The sequence below is a fragment of the Apus apus genome, chromosome 16 (assembly GCF_020740795.1).
Source record: "Apus apus isolate bApuApu2 chromosome 16, bApuApu2.pri.cur, whole genome shotgun sequence".
Lineage (NCBI taxonomy): Eukaryota > Metazoa > Chordata > Aves > Apodiformes > Apodidae > Apus > Apus apus.
Window position 1 is genome coordinate 11974993 of NC_067297.1, and position 21207 is coordinate 11996199.

At 41.8% G+C, this 21207-nt stretch overlaps 1 protein-coding gene across 2 annotated transcripts in view; it reads right to left on the reverse strand.

Annotated features, from left to right (window-relative positions):
* Positions 1-6322, reverse strand: part of ATP2A2 (ATPase sarcoplasmic/endoplasmic reticulum Ca2+ transporting 2) — a 46260-nt gene extending 39938 nt beyond the window's left edge. For both annotated transcript variants that reach the window (XM_051633637.1, XM_051633636.1), the window contains exons 1-3: positions 6031-6322; positions 4912-4929; positions 4732-4814 (exon numbers count right to left, since the gene is read on the reverse strand). In XM_051633637.1, the coding sequence (XP_051489597.1) occupies positions 4732-4814; positions 4912-4929; positions 6031-6148 (219 nt within the window). In that variant the 5' untranslated portion in view covers positions 6149-6322. The remainder of the gene's footprint in view (positions 1-4731; positions 4815-4911; positions 4930-6030) is intronic.
* Between the last annotated feature and the right edge of the window lie 14885 nt (positions 6323-21207).

Here is a 21207-nt window from a genome sequence, read left to right on the forward strand (position 1 = left end):
GGGAGAGTAAGGTTTGATCCTAACAAAAAGAGGTCCTGGGTTACTTAAAGCAGGTCATGTCCAACTATGAACTTTTAAGAGTTTTCTTTTCACGGGATACTACAAACCAAGATTTAGTATATTTTGGACAGAGTATTAACTGCTGCGCAGAAAATTCTCCTTTAGGGATTTTTCTTTTCAATACAAATTAGCTTAAAATTAAGCAGATGCAAACTATTTTAGTAGTCCTGATACTTGTTTCATGTCAGTTACACTGAACACCAGGAAATACTAAAGAAAAACATCCCCAATTTTAGTTCCATTATTCAGTAGAATTTTTATTATTATTATTATTTGCTACCTAGGGGGAACGGGCAGGACCAAACTAAAACAGATCTTGACCACATATACAAATACAAAATTAAGAATTTTAGTGGTTAGATTGTAAACACCCGTCATATATACTACTCTGTATTTCTGAAAATAAACACATTCCTGTGTTTAGTGCAGTAATAAGGAAGAAGGAAAGGATACACAGCACCCATGGTTTGATTTCTACAAAGTAAACTGGAATCACAGTTGCTTCTCACAGCTTTATCATCCCTACCCATCAGCTGGTATCTCGGGTGCCAGTGTAATGTTCTACAGCAACCCTTATCTTGTGCCACATACTCACTGCTACTGACCTCAACAGGTAGCTTTTGGGGTGGTTTCAAGGCAAACTTGCAATATTTACTGGCACATCTTACTTCCTCCAGGAGTAGCTTTGCTCACCTTTTAACACAGATGAGGCTATACTTGCACTAACTTACAGGCTATAATAATCTCTGAAATAAATCACAACATATTGTTTTAACCTAAGCATGGACATCCACTATCAGAAAACATCCCCAGAACATTCACTTTTAAGTCAGGAATCAAATAATGGGGGAGGATAAATATCTTATGATGCTGTATTAATACTTAAGTTTGTTTTCATTAGTTTATAGTCTACACTGCAACTTGTATAAGAAAATTCAGTGTGATGCAAAGATAAGCTTGCATGGTTAAGCATACATCACTGCTTAAAGCTTAGATACTTTACTAAAGAATTACCCTACATCAGATTCACAGTTAACATCCTGCAACTTGTCAAAATCCTTTATAAAGCAAAGAAAGCTGCTCTTTTATGTAAACACCGTAGATCTGAGTACATGCTACACAAATAGCAAGAATAAAAAGCCACAGTTCATGGAAAATTAAACATCCTCTACACCTAGAAAGTCAGGCTACAAAGGCTGCTGAACTGCTGAGATACACTCTACAAGTTTATTTCTCCATAGGCTTCACAGCGGACAGAACACTGAGACAAGGTCCAATCCTACACCTAGATCCATTTACTCACCATCAGAACATATTTACATTGTTTCTCTTCAAAAGCCAAACATAAAACAATAAAAGTACTGAAGAAACACCGAGTTTAAGCTGCTACTAACTAGGCACATCTGTAACAGCCTGGAATGTAGGACATAGTATCTACAGCTATAACAAACACGCAGCATATGACCCCACACAATCAGCAAGAGTGACACAGATTCAGCTGCTGTCTGATTTATTTTACTGACACATACCTGACAGGGGAGGCTGAGGACACAAAAGGCACTTTGAACACAGAAGTTCACATTGTCTCTAAGAGGGGATGTTTCTGCACATCTACTGCAGATTTCAATGTGAACCATGGATGTCTCTGTGAGGTCAGTCACAATAGTAAGAATCTAATATGATTGATATTCACAAGACAATCACCAGAAAAAACTTCCACAAAGTAATCATCTATATACCTCCAAATCCTCTCTCATACCTGTAACTTCAACGTGGTTTTATTGACTGATGATGCACAGCTGAAGAACACAGATACACTCACTGCCCTAACAGCCCCTATGCCTTTCCTGAAAGCACACATCATGAACCTGCTGCCACTAGCATGAAGTACATATTCCATTTGACTGTTAGAAACACCAAATTCAAATTAGAGTAAGTTTTCAGTGACACACCAAAAAAAAAAAAATCCTTAAAAAAAGTTAAGGCAGTGCTATATATTCATGCCCAATTCCAACACTCGGCCCTGCCACTAGAAACTCAAAACACTCTTCTCATCCCTTGTCATTCAAAGCAAACTACCTATTTAAGCATCGTGATGAAAATTCCCTTTAGGACATACACCAGGTCTAAAAGTCTTCAGTTGGAAGTTATTTCCAACAAGAGCTGCTATGCAGCCTCACTTCTGTTGCTGTGCTATACAGTGTCCTATTTTCTACTCAAGTGCTACAGTTTATGGTCTATCAAACAATAAATCACAGTAACAGGCAGTCACTGAAGTGCGAATCAGCACTTCTCTAAGTTTCACAGTATGATTCTGTGGGATCTGACATTGCTCCCAAGAAAGCCTTGACTCATTAAAGAGCCACTCTCAATAGTATTACTCAACATCCAAAACCAACGCAAATTTAACTGACTCCATTTTAAGTCTAATTATCCATTTCAAGATCTCTAAGGTACTGGGAGTTCTGCAGGCCTTGTGACAGGACAAACAAAATCTGAATTTCTAAGGCTCATAAAAAGACAGTATAATTAAACACCCTGAAGTTAAGCTCCAGCATTCAGTTGTTCTATTGGAAGAATGACTTTGCATAATTTGTAATCTCAACTGCAAAACCTAGTTTTTAATGTAATATTTTCTCGTGGAACAACCACTGACCACAAGCCTAACACAGCCATGTACTATATCCAAACATTTCCAGGAATACCAGAATTTAGATGATGTTGAACACATCCAATTTTTGCAACAATACAGTCTTTATATCAACATATTCAGCAGCTCTTTACTGATAGTACAAAAGTCTCTAATATGCTTTCAACGAGAAAAAGTGTTAAAACCAAAGAAAACCAGACAACAGATGATCACCTTCTGAACAGGGAAAAAGCCAGAAACATACACAGAGAAGTGCTGTAAAAGTACCAAAATTACAATATAACTAATTTTTTTACATTTCATCAAAAGATAAAATCTTCACCACTAATATCAATTTATAGTGAGTATCTGTAACACTTAAACAGGAGACAGAAAAGGCAGTGCAGTAGCCCAAGGTCATGTACCATGGAGTCACACAGAAGCAGAGAACCCAGATTTATCCCACACTCCATTAAAACTAGTCTCTTCTTAATTAGGCAGGAAAATTAAGCATACTGAAAAAAGAAACTGAATTCAGTTACTAATCAAGTTTTCAAAGAGGGCTTGGCAGTGTAGGTTATATGACCTCTGTCAGCCTAGTATCATACCTAGTCAGATTCAGCAATGAAAGCTTAAATGTTGGTGAATCTTATTTTTCCCTTGCTTGGTCATAAAAATTAAAAAGTGTGCCTTGGCATGAAAGGCTAACAAACTTCTGTCATTAATCTCCTGAGATTAAACACTCCTGACTTTTCAGGAACAAAAATACATCCCCCTTCTCGCCCTCTGGAGGGGAAAATAATAAGGGGGGGAAAGCTTTTGAATGACCTGTTTATTCAATTTTCTATAGTCAGTCTGATTGCCTCCCCAGGAAACAGAAGAGCCAGTAAGGCACGTTTTTGTGGTCAAGATGATGCCACCCATTACTGCTCAGTTGGAAACAGTCTATGCATACCAAAACCCAAAGCACTTTGAAGGTGTCAGTGTGGGGACAGCTGAAGCCTCTCTTGGTGAAGGATCAGCAACACAGTATATAATACTGTAGCAGCCACAACCCTTCCCCCATCAACCAGAACAGCTTCAAAGTACATTCTCCTCTGCCCATCCTAATTACCTGGCCCTTAGCTAAAGAGTCACCACAATTTCCACTCCCCCCAAGAGCTGCATCATTGTTGTTTTTTTTTAAAGGAGTTAATTACAACTCCAGGGCAAAGTCTGCTATAAACTTTTCCTCCTACCTAAACAATTTAATATTCTGCCACTTTTATTTCTGTTGTCCAGCTCCAAGACAAAGAGCCTTCATCTTTCTTCTATACTCAGCCTTTGCTCAGGTTTCCAGCAAACACATACCCTTTGCACATTATGTATAAGATTACCTAAACCTACTTAAAAAAAAAAAAATTAAGTTAAAAGTAGTCTTGTTCTTTTAATCCTGTATGCAAAGCAAGATGTCCATCTAATGACTAGACTACCCAAAGGTCAGTTACCAAATTTGGTCAACAACGGTGCCATCACAGCCGTCATCATTCTTGTCACTGTCAAAAGCAACAACTGTCACCTTGCTATTATCAGGAAGGGAAGGCAAATGGAATATTCGCCATGTAAATTCTATTTACAGTCTGCATTGCATCCAAAAATGTCTTCCAATGATTATACATTGAGCTTGATAACGATTAACTCAAAGGCAAGAAGAATGTCCAGTTAAACACTTACTGACTCAAGGTTAGCTTTTAAAGCCAACAAAAGCATTGGGAAATCCCACCTCAAACAAGCAAACTGGGTTGAATAAGAAGCACTTTAAAATACCTGTAAGTGTAGTTATGTACTTATGACTCATGCAATGAAAGACTCCCTGAATTTTTTTTCCAGCATACAGAAACCCTCTTCACGTGGCCACTAACTTAGGAGACAGCAATTTCCTTTACATCTATATTTCTACCTTTGGAGAAAGAGAATAACCTCAGCATGTACACTTCTTATAGACTGGAACATCTGTCATGCTGCAAGACAGTAGTCTATGAAAGAAAAATATCAATACTTACAAAAGATATGCAAGCTGCCAGCAACAAAATTCTAACTAGTAAGTCTTCAAATTGTTCAATCACAAGCTCAAGTAAGGTTTTTCCTGCAATATGTAACAAAGCAATTTAGTTATGCACATTAAAAAATACATAAATTAATTATTAACAAGAATTAGCAGAAGATCTCATTAACACGCTTACCTTCCTCAGCTGGTAACTCTGTCCATTGAAGATTTTTCCAGGAAGCATGTTAAAGAAAAGAAATCATTGATGAAACACGTTAGAGCATTACAAGGCATCCACCAGATATTGCTCCTGAATTGTACACTCAACTGGCTTGGATGTGACATACACACTGAAAGCCCAATTAAGGTGGCTCTTTTCATTAGAGCATCTGAAGAGGCCCGATAGTTTTGTGTTTAAAGACACGACACAGGTTAGTCAGAATGTACTAAGGGTTATAATTCAGCCAAGTCATCACTCCAGCCAGCTGTGGGACTTCTGCTGTTGCTGCACAACAAAGGGTCAAAGGCTCAAAACGCTTTTAAAACGCTTTCTGACAAAGGCTTTTCTCCACATCCACTTAGAAAAAAACCCCAAACGACCGAACTTGGTTCAAAATATTTCAAATTCTTTCCTCCATTTTAAGGATGTTTTCTCATCTCTGCACTCTCTTTTATTTCCCTGCAACTAGATTTAGTAATTTAAGAGGCACAAAAGCAGCGTTAAAGCTAAAAAACACCCCATCGTATAATCTTCTCGTAGCTTTTCATTTTTACACAACGGCATGGGAGTTCAAAAGGGACTAGGAAGGCCGAGCAATAGGGATTAAAGAAAACAACAACAAACACCTCATCGACTTAATCCTGTGCCCCCGACTCGAGAGGAGAATGTAAAATACGGGACAGAAAAGCACTGAAAAGCAGGGGGAAATGAAGGTCAAGGCGGACAAAAAAAACAAGCCGAAAGCCTCAGAGCGCTTCATTTCGGAATGGAAGATGATTTCCCACCGTTAAGGTGAAAGGAAACGGAGGTGACATCCTCCTTCCCAAAGCAGCCCTGTGAGCTCGGGGTATGAAAGAAACCCACGAGGTGGAGTTCAAGTCAGCCATCTTCTCTCCCTCGCTCCTATTCCGGGTCCTGCAAGAGATGCCGGCTTTGCAAACACACGCGCGTTAGGCCTTGAAACAGGCTCCCGAGAAGGATGAGCGAGAAAGAGAAAAGGGTGGGAAAGGAGCAGAAGGGGAAGCCGAGGAGGGCCGGAGGCAGCAGCATCCCCGCGGCGGAGGGAGGCGGGCGGCGAGGGGCCGGGTCACCTACCGTTGGAGCCCCATTTCTCCTTCTGCTTCTTGACTTGCTCCAGGCTGAGCCCGGTGCTTTCGTTGACGCCGAAATAAGCCAAAACTTCCTCCACAGTCTTTGTGTGCGCGTTCTCCATGGCTGGGGCAGGCAGCAGCAAATGGTGCCCGGCTGCTGCTGCTGCTGCTGCTTCCTCCTCCTCCTCCTCAGGGGCGGCGAGACCCCTCCTCAGCCCCTCGCTCTCTCCCCCACCGCCCCCGTCCTATCACCATAGACCCCTCCCCGCAAGAGAGAGGAGCCCTCGCGCCCACTCTTCCCGAAGGAGGCGGGAGGGAAAAAATTATTAAAAATGATTAAAAAAAAAAAAAAAAGCTGCCGGGAAAAAAAAAAAAAAAAAGTATAATGCCCCCACCCCCCTCCCACCCCACAAGCCGGCCGGTGGGGCCGAGCCGCCTCTCCGCTGGGCCGAGCGGGGCTTCGGGCGCTGCCCGGGTGAGCGCTGAGGAGCGAGGCGCGGGCCCCGCGAGCCGCGGCCGCCTCAGGGGCGCGGGAGGGCGGGCGGGGGGCTCGGCGGGGACGGGCCGCGTCCAGGCGGCCAAGCGGCCTCTCCGTTCGCCTCACCGGGCTCCGAGCCGCCTCCGCGGACGCCGATAACGGCACGCCTCACCCCGCTCGCCTCCGGAGGTGGGACGGGGGGAGGGGGGGTTAAGAAAAAGGCGCGGCTGCCCCGCTCGCCTCCGCCGGGAAGGGTCGATATCGCCCCCGCCCCTCTAGCAGCCGGATCCTCCCCTCGCCGGCTCAGGCCGCTGTGGCGGGCGGGCTGGCTGGCTCGCTCGCTCCCTCGCCCCCCGCGCCCGGCCTCGCCCGCTCTGCTCCCGCTCCCTCCGGTCGCGCACCGGCGGCGGCTGCTCTAATGTAACTCCAGGGCGCTGGGCCGCCCGAGCCCTCTCGCCGCCGCGGCATGTGGACGCCGCTCATTGGCGGGGCGGGCGGCGCGGGGCGGGGAGCGGCGCTGAGGCGGCGGCGCCCGGCGCGGCCCTGCGCGCTCTGGGGCGGGAGGAGGAGGCGGGGGCCTCATGCGGCGGCGGCAGCGCTTCCGCTCGGCTGTTGGCGAGGCCCGCAGGTGGGGTGGCCGCTTTCCCGCCCCCCTCCCCTGCCCCGGCGTGAACCGCCGCGGCCTCCCGCTGCCCCGGCCTCAACCCGCGCCTGACGGCCGAGGGGAGCTGCCTGCCGCCCGGCCAGCGCGCTGCCGCCGTGGCCACCTCATCGCAAAAGGCTGGTGCCGACCTTTCCCGGCGGCGTGTCGTGACAGGAGTGCCAGCCTGCCTCTGGGGCTGCCCCCGCCTCGGTCGCGACAGGAGCCTCAGCCAGCCATGGGTAGGAGGTGAGGGCTGAGGGCCTCCGCGCTGAGCTCGGGGGGGCTCGTTCCCCCGGGGCCTGCCCCGCGCGGCCGGGGCCTGCGCTGCCCCGCACGGCCTCCCGGCTCCCGCCGCGCTGCCCTGCCCTGCCAGCCTGACACCGACACGCACCCTCAGCCCTGGCTCGCACGGACATAACGCAAGGAGGTAAACACGGCACAGTGTCACTTGGGCAGCGTGCGCGGTGTGAGGTGCCAGCTTTCCTCCGCACGCTACCTCGGTGACTGACACAGACGCGCAAACCGATGCAGAACACAGGAAACTGATGGAGCCACCCCGCCCAGCGGTTCGCAGAAATCAGGGAATGCAGCGGAGAGACCTGCAGCAGCTGACATTAATGACACCTGCGGTCCATACACAATGTGCAGCCAGCAATTCATGACACAATACGAACACCTGTCCTTAAAAGCAGTTGGTACCGAGCAATGTTCTTGCATGTGCAAATACAAAAGCTGATCTCTACATGTGTGCTGGCTTACATAAATGCAGAGCCTACATACAATCTGCATATCCATCACTGTTCAAAAACCACCCACAGTACCACGCTCTAAGAAACTGTCTGATGTGGAAGGAAAATGTATTGGTCTTACCTCTGTATTAGCAAAAGGAGTAAGGAGAGAGGGCTGCCAATGTAAAATTACAATGGTTTAGTGTTCGTGGGGCCATCTATCCTATCGAACAAAAGGATAACAGTCCTCAGAGAGACTCCTCTGTAACTAGCTGATGTCCAGATAAGGATACCTGCACAGTGTATCTGCACTGGACAGCCCAGTTCTGATTAAAAACTCATGAGTTAGAGCTGCTGATCTAGTTCAGGTGTGACAATTACTTATTCCATGCCTTGCCTGTGTGAATTAATCATGGCCAAGTGTTGCTTGAATACAGTTAAGTTGTTTCTCATACCACTGCCTCACACTGCACATACATAGACATACCCTCTTACAGAGGTAAAAAATGTCAACATGACATTTTTATATAATTTATATTGTTTACTGTTTCTTACCTAATTTTAATGCTTTTCTTGATATTGTATGAACACATGATCCCCAAAACATAACTGAAGTCACAAGGTGCACATGCTTCTGAAATTCATACTCTTACAAAACAGTATGTCTTTGAAAATAGGTACTAAATGCCAACAAAGCCACTGATCAATGCCTGTCACAGGCCCGACCTAACCCACCCAAAGTTCTCAGTGTTCTCTGACACACAGATATGTACCTATGCACTTCTGTCTTCAGACACCTCTGCATGATAGATTGAATGTCAATCTCCATATTATATGCATATGCAACATTAAAAAATACATATTTTCCATAATCACCATCTACAGAATAATGCCAGCTATTTGAGTTGACAGATTTAACCAACAGCACAGCACATCTGTATGAGTAGTTTCCCCCCTCTACCACATTAACATGTTGCATTATATGTAAGCTTTTTGTAAAAACACATTGACCACAGCAGTGTTTTTACACACAAGCATATTTTTCTAGCCTTCCTACACAAGAGCACCTGTAAGGGACTTGAAAGTCCTGCATTTCATTTCTTACTACTTTTAAGTATGATGTTTACAATGTTGTAAAAGAGCAATACATTTAAACATCAATAGCAATTTTCAAAACAAACCTATTAGAAAGAAACCTCGTTCATATTTAATATTATTTCTCCCTGTGATATACTTTGTATGTCAATGTTGGTTTCCTTTTTGTGCCTGTTTCCAAAAAGGCTTATGGAAAATTATTTTAAGCATACCAGGACCATGGCATGTGCAATTAGATCTTGGCAGAGCACATAATAAAGTAGATATGGTGTCCTTTCAGTCTAACTTGTTAACAGGAGGAAATGGTGCTAGGAAAGCAAACAGAGTTTGCATTCTAGCAAATCCTGGGGAGCTCTTGGCATTCTCTGGGATCCACTAGTTCAGCTACAGTTTAAAAAATCCACTCCCATTAGTTATCTCTCATCCATTACAAATAGAGGACTTGATTCTTGCCCTTTTTTCCACATCTTCTGAACATGGGCCTTACCTAAAATCTGGAAAGAACCTGAAACCATAGTCCTCTGCCTGTGTATATTTCTCTCCTATCTTCTGTTACAGCTCAGTGAATTCTGAGAGGAATAACTGAATTAAGGACTGTCCTGCAGGTTTTTCTCCTCCAGAGCAGAGGAAACTGTGTTTCTTTCATGATTTTTTACCCTGTCTTCCACAGATGTGCAAGACTGATGTTGGCTCACCAGTGAGGATTTCTTGGCAGGTGATACCCTCCAAATCTTTAAAGATCTTATGACAGCTGCACATCTGAAAGACATTTGCAGATTCAGTTCTTGTTCTAGACAGCACAATGCAGAAGGAACTACAAACACCCATGTAGATCTGCAGCAGGAGCAGTGCCTGCTCATTTTTACGTCCCTTGGTTTCATACACATTTAGAATCGTCAATTGAAATCAGTGCTACTTCCTATTGCTATGCAAGGATTCATAGAGTTTCCTCTGAAAATGTTCTTGTCTCTAAAAGGAGGAGGTTTTCTTGACCCAAATCAGAATGACAGCTCTGCCTTAAGCCATGGGAGCCCATGAAAGCTTCCAGGTGATGAACACTTCCAGCAGGTGCAGGTAGCTTTGCATTCTCCATCTTTAAGGGAGAAGGAAACCAATTCATTTTGCTGCTGCAAAGTGAAGTTGCAGTTTGTTTTCAGAGCAGAACCCCTTAGAGTGGGACCTAGGAAAGAAACACAACAAAACAGGCCAGCTTTGGCCTTGAAATCCCATTCACATAATGGAAGGATACCATTCATGCATTTGGCCTGCTGTCTTTTTTCACTGTCATATATTAAAAGCAGCAGCCAACACATCAGGCAGCAGCATTAAAATGGTTCCTGTAATGCTTACTAATTGAAGTAAATGGGAATTTGGCCTGAGAGAGGACTGCAGGATGCTTTCCTTCAAATTGCAATAACATTAAGTCACCCCTGTTGCTGCAAAGCAGATTCACAGTAGTTACTGGTGAATAATGTGAATTGTCTCTTGCTGTACACAAAAAGGTATGTTTTGTAGCTCCATTTTCAAAGAAGATTAATAGTTTTCACTGGAGCTAAACACAGCACAGAAGGGCACTGCACTAAATGCCAGTTTGTTGAGCCAATACACCTGAATGCTGAGCTGCTGCAATAGCCTTCCTATTTCAGGCCTGGATGTCTTTCAGTGGACATAGACAAAATGATGCCATTTTGCTTAACTGTGCCAGATTAGGTCATGGTTTTTGCAGACTGGCTAATTGCCTAATGGGGCTTAGCTTGAGACCACCAAACTCATTGCTTTTATTACAACAGCTGATTTAAAATACGTGTCTTCATGAGTGACAAATGGGGGCATTGTTTCTTCCTCCTACAGGACTATTTTTTTCCTCTTAAATTACAGTTATTAAAATGTTTCAGACACTTGAAATCTACTAAGACATATTAAAATCCTGCAGAAGTGCTGTATCAAAGTGGAAAGGTTTTAAAACTGCAGTTCTGTCATAGGCTAATGCAGTTTAAATATAGTAACTGTTTTTCCCAGTCAGCTTGCTCTTTGATTTCATGGTATTATATCAAAGGGTTTTTTTCCCCTCTCCCCCTTTAAGAAGCTTACAGCTTAAACAGCAAAATGCAAAAAATACTGAGATGAAACAGTTACACAAACCCAGTAGAAAAATCCGGGATAAAATATGAGTTTGAATGTTGACAATTAAGATAATCTGGGTTTGTCCTGTGTAATTTGTATTCCTAGGCGATGTGTGTTCCTGTATCAGCATCAGGTAGAATTTGACTTCCACAGAGACCAAGAGACAGTGAATACAAAGGATAGAGTTGCTGCTGAGAGGTTTCTAGAGCTGGATCACTGTTCGGCACAAAGCAGCCTTCTGCCTCGGGTCTGTAAAGAGACAGTGAGACAGATTCTGATCTCAGTGACAGTAACTATAAGAGATCACAGTTTGGCTTGGTAGATTTCTTCTTTTATTTCTATATCCTCTTGACAATCACTTGGTCTCTTACTGGAGTCTCCATTAGAGTATTTGCCACAATAATCTGCATTTCCCTGTTTGGAAAAATCTGTCTATCCTAATGCTGACATCAGTAGAAGTATGGGAGAGAAAAACATTATATCAGAACCAAGATCCATCATGCATATCTGAAAAAATAATTCATCCTTATTTGATGGCCAAGTCATTCCTCTCAAAGGGAAATCAGCTTGACTGCTATCTTAAAAATGCACAACTTTAAAAATAAAGCTCTGGTCGGTGCCCATGAGATTTTAATTCTTATCTCATTCTGACCTGAATTTTCCATCTAATTAAGGTCTAATTCTGATTAATTTGGCAGCTAGGTGCCAGCTTTTTCTTTGTAAATATCCCCTGTGTGCTTCTGGATCTCAATCTTGCTCTCTGTAGAAGGGGCCAGGGCTACTACCAAGCTTGTGGGGGCCTGTGTGGTCAAGCACAGTATTTATAAAATGTCAGAGTCTGTTGTTTGCAAGGTGTTATAAAACTGCCCTACATTTTATATGTGTAACAAGTTGATGGCTAATTGGGATGTCACAGCTGTGATCATGCTATTTATTACTTGTAGGACTTCACAGTGCAATGAATGTTGAATTACTTTGCTATAGCACTTGGGCCACCACTTCCTGAGCACAGAAGTTACTTCAGTTTTGAAGCTGTCAGTAAGAAGAACAGTACCAAGGTGGACTCACAAACAACACAGCTTAATTTCTTAAACTGCAGTTAATTATTTTGGATGGTTTCTTTTTGTGGTTCTTGAGTATGTTAGAAACAGAACTGCTAACATGGCATTTAGGGTTTACCTTGCACTCTCTTCAACATGCAGTGCAGGCTGTTTCATGAGTCAGGTTCAGGTGAGCAAGCTTGGTGCTTGGCAGGCTAATGAAAAGTCCTACCAGCTACAAGGTAGGGCAATAATTACTGTAGATTAACAGTACCATTGTGTCCCTCTCTAGGGGCACTATACATTCAAATGCCTTTCCTGCTTCATAGATATTTTTGGGGACAGAATCAAAGTCCTGTACACTGAGAGAAAACAGAGTGGATTGTGCTGCTCCAGAGTGCTTTGCATCATCCTGTCTGCTAGGATGGCTGAAGGAAAGGGTGTCCAAGGAAAGTACTCAAGCAGCTACACTTTTCATGTGTTTCTATTAGTCTGCAGATACTGATTTTTATATTCACCTGAGAGCAGTAATGACAACCAGAATGTAGCTCAGTAATGGCAGCTTTTTATCTTGCCACCTTCTATTTACTCAGGCTTTGTACAGTAAGACTCTTTGGTTAAAGTGAACCATCTAAACTATTTGTTTTAAAACCTTTTTTTTTTTGTCTTTTAAAATCTCTTAACCCTATCAGAGGTCAAGGTGGTGTAAACAATCTGTATTTCTTTTTTTTTCAGTGTTATTGTCCTGGACCATGAACAGCTCCACTATGCATCAGGTGTCTGTCATCTCCTGGATTCACTGAGTCACAAAGAAAAGTGACACTCTCACTTTTCATGACTGAAAGGAAGACACCCAGATGCACTCCATGTAGGTGAGTAGCAATAATATAAGATTGAAAAGCTCTTCTTAGTCATGGAGATTACTTCATTTACAGCCACTGGTGGGGAATAATGGCACATGACTACCACTTTTATTAGACTTGTCACTTTTTGTGATTTGACACAACCTGAAGTTACTTTCTGTGTTTCTTGCAGAGGATTTTCCCCAAACTCATAGATAGTAACATAGTGAAGTTAACACACTTCAGTTTTCAGACATGGATAAAATTATCATATACCATCAAACCAGCTCTTTTATGTGGTATACAAAATTATTTTATGTTGAATTTTTTTCCCTCTCATGAAATGAGACAAAACAAGGGATTAAAACAAAAAGCTCTGTTTTCTTTACCAGTTACATTCTTCCAGGAATCTGTGTAACCCACAAGCCACATGGGTTTTGGTTTTTTAACAAGGCTATATTTCTGTGGTAAGATTAATGGGTGCAATTACACTGTGTCTGTCACCTTCCCCTACCATTCTTAAGGTCTTCACACCTGGGCTGTGCAGGAGGAAAAGAGAACCTGCAGGGCTGACTTCATTCTCTAGTAATGTTTTTTCTGTAGTGGAATAAATACTATATTGATCTTGCAGTTTCCCTCTTCCTCACCTCATTTCTACCATTCAATACATTCCATATAGGTATTTCACAAAAATTACAGATTTTTGAAGGGGCTTCAATCTCCCTAATTACCCGTGGTGGTCTTTAGTCACTCACAGAACAAAAATTCTTAGGATTAGTCTGTAAGAGCTCAAGGCTTCCTTTATAGGACATCTGCTTTTCTCAGTTTATGTATAGATTTCTTATATGTCAATGGTGTTTCATGTGAACTCAAATTATCCTGACCTACAATACTTGTTCTATTTCAAGCTCCTGGGTTTCTAAAAGATTGTTTAACTCCTGGGTGGGTTTTTGGTTGTTTGGGAGGGTTTTTTTGGGGTTTTTTGTTTTGTTTTGTTTTCTCAGTTCTGTTAGGAAAAGAAAACCTGAGTCATATTTTAAAAATACTGCAAAGATCTTAAAGCTGCCTCTGCTCCTATGTCACAAAGCATTACTGAAAAGATATTCATTTTTGCCACCTACAAATGCTCAGATGGAGAACTTAAGAGAATTCTTTTCCACTCCCATGTTCAAACTATGCTGGCAGCATTCTTGTTCCTAGATGTGAGCTACAGGGATCTTCTTGCCATGTGCAGGTTGGGCTTTTTATGAGAACACTGCCATCAAGCTTATAATTTTATTATTTATAACATAAACATTCTTATTATTAATAATAACAGTGCTGATTCAGTTATTGCTGTTACTTGATTAATAATTTGTGTTTGCAACTTTTTCTAATCGAGGCTCTCAAGCATTTAATAAACCTTAATGAAAATTGTATTATACAATATCCCTGGGAGAACAGTCAGTATTATCATCCCCATTTCACAAAAATGGGAGCTGAGGTTCAAAGTCACAGTCACACAGTCTTATGGCAGTACTAGAAATAGAAATAGTCTCCTGGCTCCCAGTCCTGTTTCTTCTCCAATCACCCTAAATAGTTTCTAGTGTAGTTTTGTAAGACATTTATCACATGATTTTAAAAAATCTTGTCCTCTTTGTTAAGGAAAACTAAAAAAAGAAAGACAACAAACAAAACCAAACCAAAACAGAATTAAAAAGTGATTAAAAAAAGGACACTACCTCATTTTGGAAACAGGTTGCTGAAATAATCCTAACTGTTCCATGGGCAATGCCATCCAAGTTTCATGAGTTAATCCTGACCCTAAGTACACCTAAAATAGATATCTTTGCCTCCAGCTAATCAACAGGCTTGCTAAGATTGCCTAAATAATATATGTATAACCAACCAGTGGAAAGTAGATCTTCTGTGATTTCCCTAGATACATCTTCTGCATGTATCATGTATATCCTTGCCTATTTCTGATATTCATTTGAAATTCAGTTGGGACATTGCAGAACACTTTTGTACTCCAGCTGTATAGCTCAAAAGAAAAAGCCAGCTGGAGACGTAAGACAGTATCTTTCAACTGGGTGAAATAATGTTTTAAATCCAACTGCATAGTAGATAAGATTCTGAATTTTCTTTCTGTTAACAGTGGATTGGAATGAAAAAACCCCACAGTTCTAACTCTAACACTGGCCCATGTTGATAAGCATTTTGTCTCTCTGTGCCTTATTTGTACAATACAAATAATGGTATTTAACAACAACATTCAAAGACGATAGATAGATAGATAGATAGATAGATAGATAGATAGATAGATAGATAGATAGATATTCAGGCAGAGAGATAAACATGAGGTATGAGAGGATGATTAATTAAAACTACAATCTAATGTTTTTGTTTATAGCACAGAAAAATTGAAAAACATACAGTACCAAACTGTGCTTTTTTGGATACATTTGTGTGATGTTGCTTTCAGTGGAGCAGTGAAATGAAGCTTGGATTAAAACTTGCTCCACTGTAGAGAAAACAGATTTTCTTTTCAGTGTTTGCAAAGAGAAAGCTAAAGCATTAGCAGATATTGTCCTACCTTGTTCTGACTGCAAACTCAAGAATCTTTCACATCTGCAGCTGAAATGGAAGGTAGAACACGAACTGGAGTTCATAACTTTTATCCAGGTTTCATAGCTTTTATCCAGAATTCATAACTTGCAAATACATTCTGTCTCTTTTGGTTAGCATCTGCAAAAAGACAGTTCTTGCTCAGGCCTGACCCACTGTGCCAGGAATGCTTTGGACTGTTTACTGTTGAGACTAGCTGCAAAATTAGGGCCAGGTTGTAGCTTCAATCAGCCACGCAGGAGGTGGAGGAAGAGCACCAGGTACTCCAGGATTAATTTAGGTGTGGCAGCCAGAAATTTTGCAGCAGTGACTGAAAGAATACAACAAGCATTATTGCCACCCCATGTTGGCTCAGCTGCACTGGTTGGTGCTGCCTTCATCTGGGGAGTTCATGGCAGCACCAAACTGAACGATGTTTGTGTAGCTCTTTGTACCTGTGCAGAAGAAGTTTGAAGCACTGTTGTTCCAAGTTATCTTTTTTCATGCTCCTCTCCCTCCCCATGCTATTTTTATCTATCCAATAATGCCTGTATGTTCTCACAGCAACATCACCATGTTCCTTGTATTCCTGTCTTTGTATATTCCATCTCTGCACAGCTGAAATTCCTTCAGGCCTGAGCCTCGGGGCATGATGTTGAGTTCATGTACCATTCCCAAATGTGAACTTGATTACCTTGCACATACAAGAGTTTTCACATTTCAAATGTCACAGAAAAGACTGAGAAGAAAGAAGAATTAAAATCCCATGGAGAATGGCAAAGACATGAATTGTCTGGCCTGTGTTGATGTAGCACCTGTTTCTGACAACTGTGGGAAGGGAAAAGCAGATTTGCTAATTTACATTTGCTGTGCAGAGCTCCATGCTGCTCTGCAAGGTTGGAAGATCTCCTCTGCTTAGACTGACCTTTAAAGGCAAGTGCCACTTTTCTCAAAATGTCCACACTCAGCCAGCCATGGTAATCAGGCAGGGATTCTGTCAGTGCCTGTGGGTGCTCATCATCCATAAGGAAACTTGGATAATTCAATATCTGTGTATGTTTAGACAAGTTTAGGATAGTTCTACATTATGACACCCATTAAGGCCTCAAAATATTAAAACTGGGCACTTTGTAGCCATTTTGTGCTGAATATGATGTGCTGGAGCCACTAACAACTTCTGTTGCTTCTGTATTTCTTCTTTCTGTACAGACTTGTTGGCTGATGGGAAAAAGAAAGACCTCTGTCTTCCCATTTGGCCAGGGATGTATGCAGCTCAGCTCAGCTCTTTGGTTAAATCCCTTATCTCTTTGGCTTTTATAATTTTTGCTTGAAAAGCTGCGACCACCACCTGAAATCATGTCTTTCCAGTTAATCCTTTTGTTTGATCCTGGCTAAAACATACAAGATTGTCTTTAACTACTGTTTCTGTACAATTAAATTCCTTCTGAATCACCCAAAAAAAAAAGAGGCCTGAAGAGGATGGTAAACTGAAGCAGTACAAGCAGTTTACTTTTTTGCTTCTTTGGCTCAAAGAAGAAGCAATTCACTTATTCTGGTTAGGAGAGAGGCTAAATTCAGTGTCACTTCAGTTTGGTGAGAGGACATTCTTCCTCCCCTGAAATTAAAAGGAGACATCAAAGTTGTTTGTTTGTTTTATGAAGGGAATATAACAAACCCAGGCTATAAATTCACTGTGGCAGTAAAAATATGTACCAGATTTTTTGATGGCTTGGCTTTGTGCCAGCCAGCAGTCTTTATGCTAGATCATGTGCTGTCTACATGAACCCTTTTTACTTTATGCTGCAATAATCTTTATATATCTGACCTCTCCTAAGCTGAATAAATGTCATATTGTGCATTCTGTCCCATTTGTCACAAGTGTAATTGTGTGTCTACCCTGGATCCATATCGGATTAGTATTGATGAGAGATCCCAGGTACTTGATACAGAAAGACTATCCAGGAGAATATATAGAAAATACAGGTAGGAAAATAAAGCTCAAGGGCTCACTTTTGGAAGTAGCTGCATTAAAACAGTCTGCTGAGCTGTATTTTGGAAGGTCATTCCCTTAATTCAGAGATGTTTGGGAGAGGTTTGACATTTTTATGAGTAATTGTTTATTCTTCGAGGTGTAAACCAGCTGTTGTGGCTTTCACATGACTCACTATGTAAGTATCCAAGATAAAACTTATAAGTAACATACTTCCAGAAAATTCTAGAAAAAGCTGTTCTATACATAGAAATGGCACAGTCTCAGATCCTCCTAGAACAAAAAGTAAATGATGCCTGAGTGGCAAGATAGCATCTCCCTTTCCTGAAGGCATAAAGTTTCCACTTTTAGCTCTGGAGTTTCATGGCCTTCCACCTGCCACTGGGCCAGAAGGATGACCATTTGTTGGCTTGCAGGGCAGTGTCATTTCAAAAAGAAATTCTTCTTGAAATGGAGAAAGTGAACATTTTTGTGAGGTATATATTCAGTTACTCACATGACAGCTGTTTGAAGAAAGAAGCCAAGCACTTACAAGAATGATTTTAAATAGGCAGGAATTCTCAACAAACCGTTCAGCTTTCTTTTAACTGGAGTCATAAGAAACAGCAAATAATTAATTGAGGCCAAAACACATGTCATACTGAGTTTGCATTAACTGAGAGGTCTGGAAATAATTAAGAGCAAAACTGCTAATACTCCAGTTAAATAGCTGCTGCCTGTCTGTCCAGTATGAAAGCCCAATCTGTTGTATTCAATCAGCTTTCAGCTGCTACTTGCCAGCAGCCTAATTCCCCAGTCTTGTCTCTGTGCTGTGCTTGTGCATTCCACTACCTGCCAAGTTAAACCCTGCTGTCCTGGTTCTGCTGCGAGATTTCTAGTGCTATTCAAACTATCCGCCCCGTTTCGGAATGAAGCCCCCAGACCTGGAGGCTGTGTTGAGTATCCAAACATGTCTGGTTTCAGCAGAGCACCACATAGCTGAAAAGGGGAGTCAGCAGCTGTGTGGTTTAGCTCACAGGATTAGGACTGTGTTCATTCATACCATTCTCTGTGCATTTATGCAGTTTTGACAAGCTGTTGACCTGCACTATCCTTGCCTTAGGTTCTTTTTTTTTGAAGTGACGCCATTGACAACGCAGGGTTTGTTGCTGATCCAAACTGGCACACTTATTGACAGCAGAGCTCAGTTTTCCTAAATCTCTTTGCATTTGAGACACTGGAACAGATTGCCCAGAGAAGCTGTGGCTGCCCCGTCCCTGAAGTGTTCAATGCCAGGTTGGATGGGCCTTGGAGCCACCTGGGCTGGTGGGAGGTGTCCCTGGGAGGTTGGAACTAGATCATCTTTAAGGTCCTTTCCAACTCAAACCATTCCATGAATCTGTGATTCTGTGGTTGTGTTTCAGGTTCAATACATTGGCTAACCATTTATATTGCAAGAAGATTAAAACAATTCAACATGAGAGCTCCTTATGTGCTCAGCTTGTGCTGGGCTCTGTGCAAACTGAGAAGCAACAGTACAGGGGAGTCTGCTTGGGTGTGACAGTTACAGAGCTGCATGGGCACTGCTGAAATACACTGCCAGGAAAGGTGTTCTCAGGCTGGGAGGCATTCTAAGCCTTGAACCTGTACCACCAGTTCCTTGCTGAGAAATCTGTATTAAAAATGGCAAAGTTCATTGCACAAGCATTTGGAAGGAGCTAGAGTGCCATTGACCTTTGGAGATTAAGCAATGCATATTGTCATAAGGAAGTGATATTTGAGTAACAGCAAATGTACACAATTATCTTTCATTAACCTCTCCATGCAGGGAATCAGGATTTCCTGATCCTAACATGTTTAGTGCTCTTGGCACGGTGAATATATGTTTTCTGGGGACACACCAGTTCTCCAGGCATGTCAGAGGATGATTAGTGCATTGCCTGCCTTTTTTTTTAACCTGGAAGTGTCCCTACATGGGAAAGAGGGAAGCAGGCTAAGGAAGGGGTGTGCAGATGGAATACTGGAGGCTCTGTGCTCTGTTCTCAGATTGAACAGAAGCCTCAGTGCCTGACTCTGTGCCTCAGTTTTCACTGAACTCAGAGGGACTGAAATGTTTGCATAATACTCAGAGAAACTTACTTTGGGATAATGAGCAGTAACAGAGGAACAAAGAGCAGTTTCCATGCTTTTGCAGAACATTTGTATGCAGAAAGAGGGCATGAATGAAAATTAACTATGTGTATCCTTCAAAAATTGAATGAAATAGAAGTTAAATATGCTCTTTTTTATAATTTATTAACTGAAAGATTTTTCAAAAATTTATGGAAAAAAAAAAAAGGAAAATTTTTTTGCTTTCTTCCAGAGAACTAATTAATCTGTTCAATTCTTTTATGACCTACAAGAAGATGAATTAGTGGGTCTCCTTCTCCAGTCTTTCTTCCACTTTCCTAATTCTACATTAAAATTATCTTCAGCCTCCCTGTGTTGGTCTTTGTTTATGTGGCTTGTTGCACACTGAAAGAAATTTGCAATATTCTTGCTAAAGGAATGTTTTTAGAGCTACTTCTAGGTACAGCATTACACATTTTTAATTTTTTTTTTTTTTTAATTAAACGGGTGAAATAGAGAAAAACTTTCTGTTCATCAGTCTCAACACTTGAGCTCATAATTGTGTGGCAGACGAAGCAAAAATAATTAAAAAAAAAAAAAAAAAGAGCAATCCAGAGCCCCTGGACAAGAGAATCACTTCAGGACACAGATAATTTATATGGGTGGCTTAGAAAAAATGCTAGGTAAGACTGAAATTTGGAGAGGCTGAGCACCTCCAGGCTCAGCCTTTGGATTATCAAGTGAAGAAATCCAGCAGCTGGCATCTGAATACATTAATACTGTAGGTTCTAGCATGGAAACTGTATTTACGAGGCAAAAATATATCAGAGATTAATTCAGTTCTATATATAATATATATACATTTTAAATGTACAACTCTTTGCCAAAATATGAATAATTTGCAAGCACACTGAAGTTAGAAAACGCCAGAATAAATGTTCTCTTTCCATGTTTAAGCCCTAAAGTTATCTTTAATTACATGATTCCCAGCTTCTTTTTCTAATTGCAGTGTGTGCTTGATTTTGCAGTCTTAATACTTTCTCTTTTCAAGAAAGACTTTTGGGATGTGTTTCCCCAGGTTTTAAAACAAAATGTTTGAAAACAATGATATTGCATCCTGCTGACCAGATGGGTGATGGTCAGGTTGTGACTTTTATCTGTCACCCTGGGGACTCCTGAGCTGCTGTCACTGCTGTTGGTGATGCTGAAGCTTGAGCAATGTCACCGTGTGTCCTCTGTCATGTGACATAAAGCTACAAGGTGTGAGACAAGAGGACTGGGAGGTAAGGGAGCACCTGAACAGAGCTTTCAATAAGTTACTTATTATTGCTCTCTCTCATCCTTCTCTGTTCATTAATGCTCTGTGTTGTGCAACCATTAACAGCCCTGCTTGGACAGCAGTCACGTCAGCTGAACCCACCTGATTCTGTGCTGCCTTGTACCAGATGCCTGGTCATTTCTAGTCCTGCAAAATGAGTGTAAAATGTGGATTTCTGAGTTGCTAACAGTTTAAAACTACTTTGCACTTCGTTTATACAGCTGTGAGTGGTAGCACATACTGCTGTGG